The sequence below is a fragment of the Drosophila navojoa genome, chromosome 5, assembly GCF_054131105.1.
Source record: "Drosophila navojoa isolate 15081-1374.11 chromosome 5, UAZ_NAV_1.0, whole genome shotgun sequence".
Classification (NCBI taxonomy): Eukaryota; Metazoa; Arthropoda; class Insecta; order Diptera; family Drosophilidae; genus Drosophila; species Drosophila navojoa.
The window spans coordinates 22,503,287-22,517,726 of NC_142893.1; the positions used below are offsets into that span (position 1 = coordinate 22,503,287).

Genomic DNA, 14,440 nt, shown 5'->3' on the forward strand with positions numbered 1-14,440 from the left:
CATATACATATATATATGTATGCATATACACATTTATTGTTAGTCTTTGATTTTTAATTTATATAGCAAAACATTTTTACAAAACATATTTAAATGATTTTTTAAAGTATTTTTGAAAAACTCATATGTGTGTGTTTTTTTAAATCGCATATTTAATTATAAAAAAAAAAAGAAAAAAACAAGCATTAATTTAGTACAAATTCAACAACAAATTACAAAAATATATGTATATCAAATCAAATAAAAATCTCGATGTTTGCCGTAAGCATACTATATATAGAATACAAAAACAAACCTAAATTCAACTTAATAAATTACTTCAAACAAAACAAAATACCTAGAGTCCCGATATTATTGACAGAAGCAAACGCTCTCTGCTATTCCACTGAACTAATATGGTATAATCGGTTGAAAGACAATGTAAGTAACATAATAGATATACGGCTCCCTGTGTATGCGTTATCCATAAATCCAATCAGCAACAACTACACAAAATACAACAGAACTAAATCAGAGGGAATGAGTAAACAATACACTATCAAAGGAATTGCTATTTACATACATATATTTACATACATAAGTACATATATGATAGATTAGATACGCTATAAAATTGTGTGTTCTTTGTAATGAGAGCATATGCGTTTGCCTTTCGATTTTGTGCTTATTATTGCCTTTCTTTGCGATTCTCATAGACTAAATACGTTGGAGGAGTTGAGCTATATATGTATGTGCATATGTACAATTCTTTTAGAGTAAACATAGTGAATTGAAGAGTTAAAGAGTTAAAAGATGTAAGCTATATACATACTATGTACAATATAGACATTTTGCAAAAGGAAGAGAGACAATTGAGTATGAACTAACATAATGAATCTTTTTCTCTATCTTGCTTTGCTCTAAGGACAAACTGTCATGCAAATAAATATGAATATTAAACAAAATATGAACATACCAAAATATGAACATACCTAGTGCAACTGCAGTCGGTGTTAGGGGCTTTACGGAAAGCTGAGTGCCTGTTTATCGCTGATTGCTCACAAATTAACATTATGTGTGCGTAAACTATAGATAATCTTATCGGCTGAATTTGCAAATAATTAGATAAACATGTCGCTCGCACCTCTTCAGTAAGTCAGCAATCAGTCAGTTAGTCAGACATGTTGGAGTACTTTGTCCTGAATTTGACCAGCGGCAGAAACAGCTCGAATACCAATACCAATTCCCAGATGCATGACAACAACGAGTGCATGTTCCAGCGTTCGACTCCGTCTGTGACGTTATTCCTTATCTATGGGCTGGCTGTGCCCACGTTGTCCTCCTTTGGACTATGCGCGAATCTAATCAATGGCGTGGTCTTCATGCGGCCCAAGATGACGCCCTCGGCCTTCACGTACCTGGCCGCGTTGTCCTGGCTGGACTGCGCATCCTGCCTGCTGATCACATTGACCGCACTCTCGCGCAGCTACTTCTACCGGAGTCCCGCCTGGGTGGCCTACGACTACCAGTGGCAGACGCCGCTCTTCGGCATCAGCACGGGCGCTGCGAATCTGATACTCGCCTTCGTCAGCCTCGACAGATTCATCTATTTGTCTCGGTTTGCGGCCAGCAATGGGGCACCCAGGTTTTGTCGTCGCAAGGTGGCTCGCCTAATGATCTGCTTGGCCATACTCATCTCGGTTCTGCTCAACATACCCTACTTTTTCTGCTTTGTCGTGGACTTGAACACAGCCACCTGCCATGTCACCAACTTCTACTACTCCAAGTGAGACCCGCCCTGCCGTTTGTTGTTGTTTTTCATTATCAAGTAATGCATTTCTTTCGCAGACTATATCAGGTGCACAACTGGTTCTCGTTTGCACTGTTGGCGCTCACTCCTGCCATATGCCTGCTCCTGGGCAATGCGGCCATCATCATCGCCTTCAGGCGTTGGACAAAGCAGGGCAAGCGCTGCCAGCAGAGCTGCTCCAGCGACAATGGGCGCAATACGAACAAACGTTATCAGGTATTGCTCTAGTCACAATCATTTAGCTATATATGCTCAGCCTTCTCCTCCGTTGCAGCATCAAGTAAAGCTCACCATCAGCATTCTAATTGTCATCACTCTATATATGGTTGGTGAGCTGCCCGCGCACATGACGTCGAGGAAGAGCTCTCTGAATCTACTCTTTGGCGGCGATACGAGTAAAATGAATCCGGAACTGATGGAGCATCTGGAGGTCATATTTATAACTCTCAACGCTCTGCAGCTGAGCATGAACATTGTGGTCTACGCTGTGATTAACCCCAGCTTCATGCCCGAGTTCTTTCTCTGCCTGCGCGGCACCTCGGATGTCTGCTTTCGCTTCTGCTGCTTGACCAGCTTGAGCCGCGGCTGTCAATGGTGCTGGAGTTGGCGGCGTCGTCGTCGGCAGCCGCGTGCCGAGGAGCATGTGAGCACCGTCGATACCCAGCAGCTGCCGCCGGACCAGGCGCCCCAATGTGGCTGTGAGAGCTGGAGCAGCGACTCCGGCTGCGTGGATGGCACGCACTGCAAGATGGCAGCGGGCACGTTTACCTTCCTTGACGATTGCCAGGCGGAGCAAGAGGCACAACCGCAACCGCAACCACAGCCGAAACCGCAGCCATCAGTTTTCATCACCAATGCCAGTGGATGCATGCAGCACGCTCCGCAGGACAGCGAGGATGTTATCTCCTGCGCTATGTGATCTTAACAAACAAAGCTACTGGATTACCCATGCATATTGGAAATATGTATAACTATCAATAATGAATTATTAATTACTTATCATTTATAATTGTAGGTTATTTTATTTTCTTGAAATCAATTTTAGTTATTTTACTTTAATAATTCTTTATAATTTTAGACTTGTTATTTTATTATTACATTTACATTTTTATAATTCAAATCCAATGCAATGCAGTGTGTTATATATATACAGCCTTTAGTTTATTTATTTAGCTATTTAGAAAATCAATCAAAATAAATATGACTTATTAGATTGGTGCATCTACGAACAGTATTACACAGAACAGTACATAAAATACTTCTCGACTTATCTGCAGTAGTTTAGCTTATAAGGAAAAAGCTTGACTAATAAATAATATGTTGTTATATACAATTTAATCTTTCTTTTCACTAAAATTGACCTTAATGTGAACGTTAAGCTCTTATCTAAAGGCTCGTTGCAAAATTGTGTATAATGATTGTTTTCAATTGGACTTTATAATAAAGGAAAATCTATTTACATTAATGTAAAACCGATTTGTAATGAGTAATGAGCGCCCCTAAACTGAATGTTTGAGCTATTTACAAAGATGCTTATCATCATAAAAAAGTTCACCATCTAAATGTTAATACCTTGACATGAACATTGAATTCATTGAGGTTGACCGTGAGAGAAGTCTTCAATGCAAATATTTTAATCTGGCGAGTCGGCCAATCTATTTGCCCTGCAGCTTGGATAGAAAGTCCATCAAAAACTGATGCCGCATTCTTATCTCGGACTCGTTGCGATTTTTCAGCTTAGCGCCTATGCGCTTGATCAGATGCTGACGATCCCGGGCACCACGTTTCATCTCAATGAGTATCACTTTGTCCTCTTCTCGCGTCCAAGCGGTCGTTAAGCTGGGCGGAGCTGGCGGCGGTTTGAATATGTCTTCTTTAGGGTTAGTTGATGTCGTCTCCGTCTCTGTGTCCTCCTCAGCACAGTTGGCCAGACTGGCCACCACGTCCAGTTTGCAATCCTCGTCACTATCGAACTGCGTCGTAATCACATGCTGCGGCGTGCTCCCAGAGCTCGTCGGAGTCGCAGTCAATTCATCGTTGGACTGCTCAATGTCCATTTTAATGGCGGGGAAGGGTTGCTGGGAGAGCGAAAGCTCAGACTCCATGCCGGCATCCGCTGCATCAGCTAAGGGCTTTTTATCATCCTGCGAGTTAAGCTCCAGCTTGGCCGCGGATACTGAAGTGCTTGGGTGCTTGGCTTGCGCTATGATTTGTATGTCCGCCTTGGTGTCTGTGTCGCTGCTGTCCTGGCTAATCAGGGTGCGTAACCGCTTGGCAAACTCAATGGCCGGAGAGGCGGGCGCCGGCGCTCGCACTGCTGGCTCATGTATGACCACCATGGGCTGCACATTGTAGCGTGGACGTGCCTGGCTCTGATTCGAAGGCGAACGCACCTTTTTGCTTGGCGACTTGCGTTTGTCCTGCTGGGGCGAGGCACCGCTCGATGACCCAAGCAGCGGACTGAGTCCAGATAGAGGAGACCCATTATTTGCCGTCTGGCGACGTGGTGAAGTTTCGCCAAAATTAATCGCCGTCTTCTTCGCGTGTGCATGATGGGGGCCATGATGATGGCCCACATTAGGCGTGCTGCTGTTGGCATTATTATAGCTGCTGCTGTAATAGCTGGAATTGAGTCGCATTGCATGTGCCCTCAATGCCACATCATCGCACATGTCCAGCGAGGAGCTGCTGTTCTCCTCGTCCCCAGTGGTGGTGTCTATGACCAATGTTCGACTGGCATCATCCTCTTCGCTGCGCTCCGCTGCATCATCGCTATCCACAGTGATAGCAGCGCTTATCAATTTCTCGCCCTGAGCGCGCACGCCATGGGCACAGGTCACGTTACTGCTGAGCGGCTCGGGGCACTGCTCATCATATAGGCTGGCAGCGCGAAAGGATAATTTAGCGGGCAGCATAGCTCTAGTTCCATAAAAGATGCGTCCATTGAGATATTTCAATTGGCAGCCCGGTGGCTTGCCCTGCGGCGGCGAATCCTCCTGCAGATCTTGTATGGTTTCTGCGAATGAGCCACTCGTGTTGCCCAGAACCTCGTGCAGATTCATGGTCTCCGCAGGCGGCAGCACTCTAAGGAAAATAATCATGATTAAATTTATTATATGTAAACGAGAGAGTTTTAATACGAACCGCTTTGGTGGCTTGGCCTGTGGAAATTGCTGCACAAACCAATCGCATAGGAACTGATTGCCTTTCAGCAGAGGCAGAATCTTTGCTTCCACCTTCTTCATGCTCACGCTGGGCAGCTCGGCCAGTTCGCTGAGACAGGCATATATCTTGCGCACTTGGGCCGGCTGTTTACAAAAGTAAATGTTCAGCTTGTTGATAAAGTTGCTCGCGTTGGTGATCATGAAGTACTCGAAGTATTTGCCCAGCTCAGCGGCCTCGGCAGGTAGCAGAAAATTGAGAAACACCTCTGCCAGCTCTGGATAATCGGGCAGCAGTAATTTTTCCACTTTCTGAATATATAAATATGTAGAGCATATAAAGAGATGGAGTGAGGAGTGTCAGAGTACAGCACTTACCAAATACAAATCGGCAACCTTATCTTGCTTGGGATCGAACGTTTGCAGCAGATGATTGAACTTGTGACAGTCGTCCATGCGATTGGAGGACAGCAATGCCTCCTCCACTTTCTCATAGAAGTTGTAGGCGAAAGCTAGGATTAAAGTCAATTAAAATAAGTCAAACAGAAGTAACTATTTGGGTTATCCTACTGGCATCCTTGCGATTGCGCTCTTCTGGACTATCCGGCTGCAGCATGTGCCGTAGCATCTCCTCCTGTCGATTGGCTCGTCGTGCAGCCTCCTCGCTACGCTGTCGCTTTTGTTGCGGCGTGGACTCCGGCGTACTCTTGGTCTCGCAAAACATTTTCAGATCCCCCAGCAGCTGTGTGTACAGTTCGAGCGCAAGGAAACGTCTGTGATAGTATTGCACCGGCGGCGAATGGGCGTAGAGCTCGCTCTGCTGCTGCAGGTAGCTGGCGTAGCTGGTGATTAAGGTTTGACAGCGGCGCTGCAGTTTACGGCGCAATCGCTGCCGCAGAGCGTGGTAGCGACTTCGCGGCGGTGCTGTAGAGGGCGATGTTGTGGCTGAGCGGTGTGCTCGCTGTTGGCGTGCCACAACCAAACGCTTATAAATCCGACAACGAGCTCGATTGGCACTGCTCGCAGAGCTACTTAAGCTGTTAGTTTTTAGTACCTCGTTCTTTTGTTCCGCAGATTTTTCTAATTCTACGATCTTTAAGCTTTCTGTCTCTGCATCAAAGCAGAGATTTACAGCGGGCGGAGCATCCTTTGGCAGTGGCGGCAATGGGGGTGGCAGCGCCAATAAACTGCATTCGCTGCTTGGTTGAAGGGTGCTATTTATGTTCGCTACATTGCTAGCGTAGTCCGTGGACTGAAATGGCACAGAGACGCCGGCCTTGATGGCATTGGCTCCTAGATCGCTACCGAAGACGTAATTTACATTAATGGTCAGCGAAGACAAACTTTGCTCGCCAGATCGGCGGGATCGCTTGCGGTGGGAACTGGACGTGCTTTTCTCCTCTGCTTTTGTTTTCGAAGGTGTGGTCGACTGCGCCAAGCTAGTGACACTGCCATATGGTGCTGAGGGCTCGCCCAAACTGTCGGGCAACAACAAATCTTCTCCCACCGCCTCGCGAACAAACTCCAAATACGAAGTACTCGCTGCTGATGAGGAACGGGATGAAATCTGTTTATGATTGCTGCGACGGGCGCGTTTGTCGTTATTCCAGTTTTTCTGCAACAATATTTACAATTTACATCACTCCAACTACATTTCTCATCCAAAAATGTTGCATATTTACAAACTTTGCTACTGTAAACAGCAGAATTGTTGATATTTCATCGATATAACATGTCGACTTTTCGATAATAAAGCGGGAAACATGGATTCCTCCAAGTGTTGCTCAAAACAAAAGAAAAAAGGCTAAACTGACTTCAAGCTATATTCTTGGCTAAATTCATTATAAAATCTGCAACACATTTTTCCATGTTTATAATTAGCATTATTTAATTTTTGAATATGCTGACAATCTACAAATTTTAAATTTAAGTCATAAAACCGCCTAGTGACACACTAGACATTGAATTCCTGCGTGTAAACAGTCAGTGATGGCCGAAGTTATTAGTCGTCTATCGATTACACTGCAAATTCGAGTAGCAGACAGAGAGTGTTATCGCTCTTTTACACATCACTTAGCGTAAGAGCGAAATAGAAATTTTTTGTTTTCAATTAATTTTACGGTTTAATACAGTGGGACTACTCAAAATTAAACAGTTTTCAATCTCAACAGATACTGCCGTGACCATACCCTAATTAGAAGATCCAAACAACGCCGTTGAAACAACATCTGGCAGCTACAACAAAAACTGACCACGTCACATAGAGTTCACATTCCGCTTTTCCAAACAGACAAACAAAATGAGCAAAGTGACATTTAAAATAACACTCACGTCGGATCCTAAGCTGCCATTCAAAGTGCTCAGCGTGCCTGAAGCAACGCCCTTCACAGCTGTGCTAAAATTCGCCTCCGAAGAGTTCAAGGTGCCCGCAGAGACGAGCGCCATCATCACAGACGACGGCATTGGGATTAGTCCTCAGCAGACAGCGGGAAATGTGTTTCTCAAGCATGGCTCCGAGCTGCGTCTGATACCCAGAGATCGTGTAGGCCACTAGCCGACTACTAGACCTATTATTTTTGTATTCATGTAACATGTATAGAGATTTCCCCGCTATTAAATTTGTAAAGCTCGTCAACATAAATGAGCTTTCAGTCATTTCCAAACCTCGTTAAATTCTAATTAATATTAGCTTACAACTGTACAAAATTTAAACTTCCACATTCTTCCGTTACTCAGTTCGCCAGTCAATCAATTGTACAACTAGATTTTTATATGGGTTTGTGTACTTACCTCAATGTAATACTTCCAGCCACTTGGCAGCGAATCGTATTGTTCCCTCGGCGTACGCACAATGCCGCCCTCGAAACCTATCAGGGTTTGATTGACGGGCGGTGCTCGCTCGTGGTCAAAGTAATATTTGACAGGATTATATTGCTCCATGTCGCAGAGCTCCTGGATCTTGACGAACACTCGGCGTGCCTGTTTGCCATGTATTAGATCTTTCACCATGCGGTTGCACGCAATGCGAATGGGATCTGCGCCCTTCCTCACCGGAAACTCGGCACACTTGATTGCCTTAATATACTTCTCGAGACCCATTGCCATGAGTTGGTATTCCGACGGTGCATAGGCGGCGAATTGGACGGTTCGTGGCTGGAAAGCCATGCGCGGCAAATACTGCGGATACATGAAGACCTTGCTGTCCAGCATGAGATCCATGATGCGGGGCGGCAGGCGTGGCACTTGGCGGGTATGACCATCGCTGGAAAGTCAAAAAGAAATATGATTAATGGAATTCACAACAAGAAGGCATTTTTCATATTGTACCAATGTCAATATGAGTCAACTCATATGGCTACTCTCAAAGTGGAAATTAGCTAATCAAGGTTAGCTAGAAATAAAGTTAACACTCTTTTTAGACTTGGCTACTTAGCCATACGAAAGGAAGGTAGTATTCCGCTTGCAGCTAATGTAAAGCTTTCTACAACCTCCTTGGCTACTTGATGAATGAGAATACCTACATATAGGCCTCACAATTAATCTGACATGTAATTCATTAGTTATTTACTCCTTAGCTTATTTATTATAAGGAATTCCTCCAACTTCACTCGTTTCGATATAGTTCCCACTCTCTAATCAGATATAGTTAGTATACGACGCTTGGTTATAAAAACACTTACGTTAGCTCCGCCTCCTTGTGTATGAATCGCATCATACTCTGGTTTTCTTCCTTGTACTCATCGCTGCTGAGATCGTGCTCCCATTTATTGATCAGCTCTATGGCCCCATTCAGATTCCAGCAATTGAAACTGGCATCCTTGACAGCATGCTGCTGCAGCTCCTGCAGCATTTGTCTGGGCTTATTCGCCATCGCATAGAGCAGCGGATGCGAATAGGTCTGCAGAAAGGTCTGCGTCAGCATTTGGGTGTGTATGCGAAGCTGTTGCTGTAGCAGATCATGCTGCAACTGTGTGAATCCTTTGGCATTGCTCGCGGGCTCCACCGGGTTTGGCTTTACATGACGCAAACTCTCAAAATACGCCTCGTACTCGGAGTGCAAATGCTTGCGGATGGATAGATACTTGCAGGTGAAGTTGATGTCATAGGGCTCGGGATAATGAAAGGAAACAGGATCTGGAGATGGAGCAGTAGGAGGTACAACAGTAGGAGCAGAAATTGGTGCCTGACATTCACCATCTACCGGTAATACCTTGGCCAGCTGAAAGCAATTGCGCTGGCCTGGCACAGGCACAGCTATTAGCTCTGGAATATGTTGTCCAATGGCCTCCGAGGGAATGTTGACCACTGTATAGGATCCGTCAAAGTGGCTGCCATTCAACGAATTCTCCGCGATGGGCACCGACACCAGGCCGCAGATTGTGCTCGGCGTAGACATCACTTGAGGCTGAAACCTCTCCAATCCCGATTGATTCGCCATGGTGACGTCCGCAGTCTCGGCAGGGCCCTGTACATCGAAGTCTATTTGACGCGTCACTTGCTCGATGGGATTCAAGGGCAGCTGGACTGGCGCTGGCGGAGCGCTGGTTGGTGAGGCCGGAATTGCTTCCGATTGATTTAGAAACTTTTGTGGTGTCTCCAATTCAATGGAGTCCAGCGAAACTCCCTCCTGCAGTAGCCCGGCAAACAGCTCAGAGACCAAATCTGTCAGCTCCTTTTTCGAGATGTTTACATCACGCAGTTCTTCCGCATCCACGGGCACCATCTCAGCGGCAACATACTCCGGATCGTTGATCGGATCATCGTCATCGCCCAGAAAACTGTTGTCTGTAGAGAAAAGAGGAAGAATGAGTGACTGATTTAATCATTTGAGCAATGATTCAGCTAGTAACTGATTGGACCCGTTCACTGTTTTAAATTACTATATGACTGTCTTGATTTACTTATGACTAACTAATTTAAGCTTAAGAAACTAACTAACTAATTAGCTGATCAATCATTCCATTCTTCTAATTGTCTGAACAAGACTGTAGACTGATACATTACATTCGACCGATTAGATTCCTACTTCCTCTCTAAAATCTCTGATGAAAATTATTTTACTGATTAGCTGTAGCAAAGATTCCACTTACTGAGCGGCTTGGAGAAGTCAGTGAGAAACTGCATCCACTCGGCATCATTGGCCGTCATATCATATTCGGGCGCATCGCTCTGCTCCACATCTGGTGGCACAAACTCCGACTGTAAATCCTCGATTGTTGTCTGCTGCAAACAGAATTTGGAGCGCGTGCGCGTTGCGATGCGCGGATCCTCAGCATTTTTATCTGGCGGCAGCTTAAAACAGCCATCGGAGGTGAACTTGACAGGCGACTCCTCGTTGGCGGTTAGCGGCGTTTGTGGTGTGCAGGGATTCGAGTCGAAATCAGAGGTCGTGTTATTGGTATCTTCGTCGGACTGAAAGGCAGATGGGATTATTAAATAGAGTATGCGTTTGCTGAGGGAATGTTGCCCACATGAAAGTCATCTTCCTTGAAGGTGTACTCTTCGTCCTCCTCGTCCGAGTGCAGATCCTCGCGTATTAGCACCTCAATCTCATTCAGCGGTGTCTCATTCAAGGGCGGAAGCGTTATGCCTGGCGTTCGATTGAGCTCCCGGGCTTTGGCGCGCGTTAATTTCGGCACCGAGGGGGTCTCTGTGATAATAATGGCACCACGCTGCTGTTGCTGTTCTTCTTCGTTGGCTGTTGCAGCCTCGCGCTTTTCCCTGGCCAACTCATCCTCAGCTTTCAGTGTAACCAGGGCCAGGACATGCTCATTGCGCACGACTCGGCGCACAACTTTGTGCATGTCCTCGCTGCTGATCGCATTGGCACGCGCAACCTTGCGAAGCCGTCGGTCAATCTCTTTGGCATCTTCTATGTTACAGTCGCCCAGCTGCGAGTCCAGACTGGTTCTACGCTGCTGTGGGCTCTCCTTTTCTATGCGACGTCTTTTGCGCGGCTGTCGTTGCCGGCAGCTGCCTTTCGGCGTCGATTGAACACTATTGCTGCTACTACTGCTGTTGCACGCCCGTGTGGGCGTTTTCATATCAACTGCATCCGCCTTTTTTGAGCTGTTTGGCATGTTGCTGGTACATCTAAATTGGAGTTTAAGTAAATTTCACAAGTTAAAGCGCACCAAAACAAAAGCGCCTCCAGTGTGTACATAAAATGCCGCCACTCAAAAATTGCCAGGGCTACTTTATCGATACAAAATTTTTAATTTCGATATTCGCAGTTCTTGTTTTCAGTAACAATGTTTATGTTTTACAAGACAATCTTTTATATAGGTTTTAAAATATAATTTAGTCCATAAATTAAGTTTGTTTTTATATATTAATACTAAAATCGATTTTTTTATTATCGAAATGTTATATACGATATTGTGTTAGGCTGCTGCTGTTAATAACATTGATTACATTTATAAAATGAGTCAGTTGTGCAGACGAGGATTTTTAAATATTTTTAAAAAGGCATTCGCATTTTTAAGATAAATAATCTACTTTGTTTAACTAAACAAATTTATTGCAAAACATACGCTTTTTTCAATTGTAATCTTCAATTTAGAAAAAACAAATATTTGGCTTATCCAGTTTGTTCATAAACTACTGGTTCAGCCGGAAAACATAACAAGTTCCATTGACTGTAGTGGACTATTTTGTTTAACTATTCCGAATGTAGAAACCCAACTTGATTTTAGTTTAGTCAGTTTGCTGTTTTAAAATATAAATAATTTTATTTGTGTGTAATGTCAACGGTATATGAGCTGGCAAACTGCAATAAATCAGAGCAAAAATGCGCATCTGCATGGTATCGGACTTTTTCTATCCCAGCATTGGCGGCGTCGAAGAACATGTTTACAATCTCTCCCAAATGCTGCTCGCATTGGGACACAAGGTGGGCAAAGTGCATCCAACTGGCAATAGGGATCGCCAGAAAATATCTGTGCCTCTCTATATAAAGATTCTTATATGTGTATATCTTATCTAATCTGTAGGTTGTTGTTTTGACGCACGCTTACGGAGATTGCAGCGGCATTCGATATGTGACGAATGGCCTGAAAGTTTATTACCTGCCCATAAAGGTCTGCTACAATCAGTGCATCCTGCCCACTGCCGTCTGCAATGTGCCTATGCTGCGCGCTGTGCTGCTGCGCGAGCAAGTTGACGTAGTCCATGGCCATTCGGCGTTTAGCGCCCTGGCTCACGAAGCTTTAATGGTGGGCGCGCTGCTCGGACTGAAGGTGCGCATCTGCTCAAATCTCAATATATTTATATATAATGCTTTCCACTTTCCACTCTTGCAGACTGTCTTCACGGATCACAGCTTGTTTGGCTTTGCTGATCTCTCTGCTGCCTTAACGAACAAACTCTTGGAAATCACGTTGAGTATGGTGAATCATGCTATCTGCGTCTCACACATAGGCAAGGAGAACACCGTGCTGCGTGCCTGTGTTGCGAAGCATCGTGTCTCTGTCATACCCAATGCTGTGGACACGGCGCTCTTCACCCCCGATCCTTCACAGAGACCCAAAAATGGGGTCATAAACATAGTCGTTGCCTCGCGCTTGGTCTACCGCAAGGGCATCGATCTGCTGGCAGGGGTGATTCCTCGCTTTAAGAATACCCCTAATATAAACTTCATTATTGTCGGGGATGGCCCAAAGCGGGATCTTCTGGAGGAGATTCGCGAGAAGACGAATATGCAGGACCGAGTCGAGATTCTGGGCGCTGTGGAGCATGCCAAGGTGCGAGATGTCCTTGTGCGTGGTCACATCTTTGTCAACACTTCCCTGACGGAGGCATATTGCATGGCCATAGTGGAGGCCGCTAGCTGTGGCCTCCAAGTGGTGTCCACCAGTGTGGGTGGCATTCCCGAGGTGCTGCCCAATAACCTAATACTGCTTGCTGAGCCGGACATAGAGGCAATCTATGGGGCGATATTGGTGGCCATAGATCGGCATCGCAGCACTTGCATCACGACGGGAATAGAGAACAGCACTAGGAGACCGAGGCGTAAGAGGAAGAAGAAAGGCGCAGCTGGAGGACATGCCAATGGGGTTGCGATAGGTGCAAAAGCAGTAGAAGCAGGCGCCGCAGGTGGCGGAGATGCGAAAAAAGGAAATACAGCGAAAGTTGGAAATGGTGCAGGAGCAGCTGTTAGATTAACAGGTGGAGCAGGGAACGATGCCCCGGGAGGAAAAGACTCTACAGGAGCAATAGGAGGTGCAGCGGCTTCAACTGCCAATCAGGCGGAGCCTGTTCTCTGTCCGCACAGATGCAACGAGCTGGTGGAAACTCTCTACAACTGGGAGGACGTTGCCCAGCGCACAGTCAAGGTCTACGATCGTGTGCTAAGGGAACGCGCCTTTACGCTCAGCGAACTGATCTATTCGGTCTACCAGTGTGGAGCCTGGTTTTTGGCGTTCCTAGTGGTAGGCCACTTTACGTTGCGCCTGATGGATCGCTGGCGGCCCCGCAGTCGCATTGAGTTTGCCCACGAGGCCAGACGAAAGCCTTGATAATGCTACATACATGTGTTCCACTAGAACTTCCAATTCATTGTTAGTATTGGTTATAGATAATTTGTCAATTAGTTCAAATATACCAAGGAATTCGCTATAAAATTTTCTGATAAGATATGGATTTGTCTTTAACCGGCTAATGCTACAATGCTGTAGATAACATACATACATACATATTCATACATATTTTTTCAATAGGATTAAAGACCGCTAGAATTTTAAATGATTTTGTAGTTTTCTGTTAATATATGTAATTGATTCATTCAGAGATTTTAATGAAAGTATTACTATCGAATCTAGTTTCAACAGCCAGCTTTATTTTGGAGTATCAATAATTATAGTTTTCTAATACATCCAATTGGTATCAAAATTTATAGATATAAAATTCTATCACTTAACAGTTTGCTGTTAATTAACATAACAAATAGATGTTAAAAGAATTCTATGTTCTTTAGAAATGCAGAGCTGCGGTTAACATTTTAAATAAAATTAACATAGCAGAAGAGCAAATGTGCGCCGCTTGAAGTTGGCTGCAAACGCTCAATTGAATTTATTTTACGCGCTTAAATCGATGACACAATTCAAATCGATAGCCTTGCTTCAGTCTTAAAACAAATGCGTTACGGTGAGGTTGTATGCGCGCGTGAGTTGCGATCAATGAAATAATAATTAAATAGCGAAATAGCCAGCGGGCAAATACGCCAAACAACAATTGCGTGCAGTTTCCTATTGCCTATTTTAAATTTAAATCGAATTTATTCTGTCCACAAGCAATCTGCATACTTTACTAGAGCAATTCGTGGAAGCGACAATTCAAATATGCTGCAAAATTGTTAGCGCGTAATTTTGTGCGTTCTGTGTGAAAAGTGCAAAATACTTGGAAATTTGTGAATTCAAGTTAACTGAAGAATTGGTCCATTTTATTGGGAAGCCCGCGCAGCATCCTATTGGCACTAATGACGTCATAGGCG

The 14,440-nt window shown here is 44.8% G+C and overlaps 4 protein-coding genes across 4 annotated transcripts; 3 read left to right on the forward strand and 1 right to left on the reverse strand.

Moving 5' to 3' along the window:
- The first annotated feature begins 1,025 nt into the window (after nucleotides 1-1,025).
- LOC108652887 (uncharacterized) lies at nucleotides 1,026-2,708 on the forward strand. Its single transcript, XM_018103085.3, has 3 exons — nucleotides 1,026-1,765; nucleotides 1,828-2,005; nucleotides 2,064-2,708. Exons 1-3 carry the CDS (start codon nucleotides 1,161-1,163, stop codon nucleotides 2,706-2,708), a joined length of 1,428 nt encoding a protein of 475 aa, XP_017958574.1. The 5' UTR covers nucleotides 1,026-1,160.
- Nucleotides 2,709-2,936: 228 nt separating this feature from the next.
- Nucleotides 2,937-11,131, reverse strand: mute (gon-4 like protein muscle wasted). Its single transcript, XM_018106680.3, has 8 exons — nucleotides 10,422-11,131; nucleotides 10,041-10,362; nucleotides 8,631-9,735; nucleotides 7,741-8,212; nucleotides 5,521-6,565; nucleotides 5,329-5,462; nucleotides 4,934-5,262; nucleotides 2,937-4,873 (listed from the first exon to the last, which is right to left on the reverse strand). Exons 1-8 carry the CDS (start codon nucleotides 11,028-11,030, stop codon nucleotides 3,445-3,447), a joined length of 5,445 nt encoding a protein of 1,814 aa, XP_017962169.1. The 5' UTR covers nucleotides 11,031-11,131; the 3' UTR covers nucleotides 2,937-3,444.
- Nucleotides 6,888-7,591, forward strand: Ufm1 (Ubiquitin-fold modifier 1). The gene is made up of 2 exons (XM_018106683.3): nucleotides 6,888-7,028; nucleotides 7,122-7,591. The coding sequence occupies exon 2, from the start codon at nucleotides 7,250-7,252 to the stop codon at nucleotides 7,502-7,504; it is 255 nt and encodes an 84-aa protein (XP_017962172.1). The 5' UTR covers nucleotides 6,888-7,028; nucleotides 7,122-7,249; the 3' UTR covers nucleotides 7,505-7,591.
- A 442-nt stretch (nucleotides 11,132-11,573) lies between the features above and the next one.
- Nucleotides 11,574-13,582, forward strand: PIG-A (phosphatidylinositol glycan anchor biosynthesis class A). Its single transcript, XM_089262335.1, has 3 exons — nucleotides 11,574-11,842; nucleotides 11,943-12,188; nucleotides 12,252-13,582. The coding sequence occupies exons 1-3, from the start codon at nucleotides 11,741-11,743 to the stop codon at nucleotides 13,464-13,466; spliced, it is 1,563 nt and encodes a 520-aa protein (XP_089118461.1). The 5' UTR covers nucleotides 11,574-11,740; the 3' UTR covers nucleotides 13,467-13,582.
- Nucleotides 13,583-14,440: the final 858 nt, after the last annotated feature.

What these genes read in the sequence shown, in the direction of transcription:
- mute (XM_018106680.3), bottom strand. Translation starts at nt 11,030, where the DNA reads ATGCCAAACAGCTCAAAAAAGGCGGATGCAGTTGATATGAAAACGCCC. An exon ending in TGACTTCTCCAAGCCGCTCA is followed by an intron (nt 9,736 to 10,040) that starts GTAAGTGGAATC and finishes TTTTCTCTACAG; the next exon opens with ACAACAGTTTTCTGGGCGAT. An exon ending in CACAAGGAGGCGGAGCTAAC is followed by an intron (nt 8,213 to 8,630) that starts GTAAGTGTTTTT and finishes TTGACTTTCCAG; the next exon opens with CGATGGTCATACCCGCCAAG.
- LOC108652887 (XM_018103085.3), top strand. Translation starts at nt 1,161, where the DNA reads ATGTTGGAGTACTTTGTCCTGAATTTGACCAGCGGCAGAAACAGCTCG. An exon ending in ACCAACTTCTACTACTCCAA is followed by an intron (nt 1,766 to 1,827) that starts GTGAGACCCGCC and finishes TTTCTTTCGCAG; the next exon opens with ACTATATCAGGTGCACAACT. An exon ending in ATACGAACAAACGTTATCAG is followed by an intron (nt 2,006 to 2,063) that starts GTATTGCTCTAG and finishes CCTCCGTTGCAG; the next exon opens with CATCAAGTAAAGCTCACCAT.
- Ufm1 (XM_018106683.3), top strand. Translation starts at nt 7,250, where the DNA reads ATGAGCAAAGTGACATTTAAAATAACACTCACGTCGGATCCTAAGCTG.
- PIG-A (XM_089262335.1), top strand. Translation starts at nt 11,741, where the DNA reads ATGCGCATCTGCATGGTATCGGACTTTTTCTATCCCAGCATTGGCGGC. An exon ending in TGCTCGCATTGGGACACAAG is followed by an intron (nt 11,843 to 11,942) that starts GTGGGCAAAGTG and finishes TCTAATCTGTAG; the next exon opens with GTTGTTGTTTTGACGCACGC. An exon ending in GCGCGCTGCTCGGACTGAAG is followed by an intron (nt 12,189 to 12,251) that starts GTGCGCATCTGC and finishes CCACTCTTGCAG; the next exon opens with ACTGTCTTCACGGATCACAG.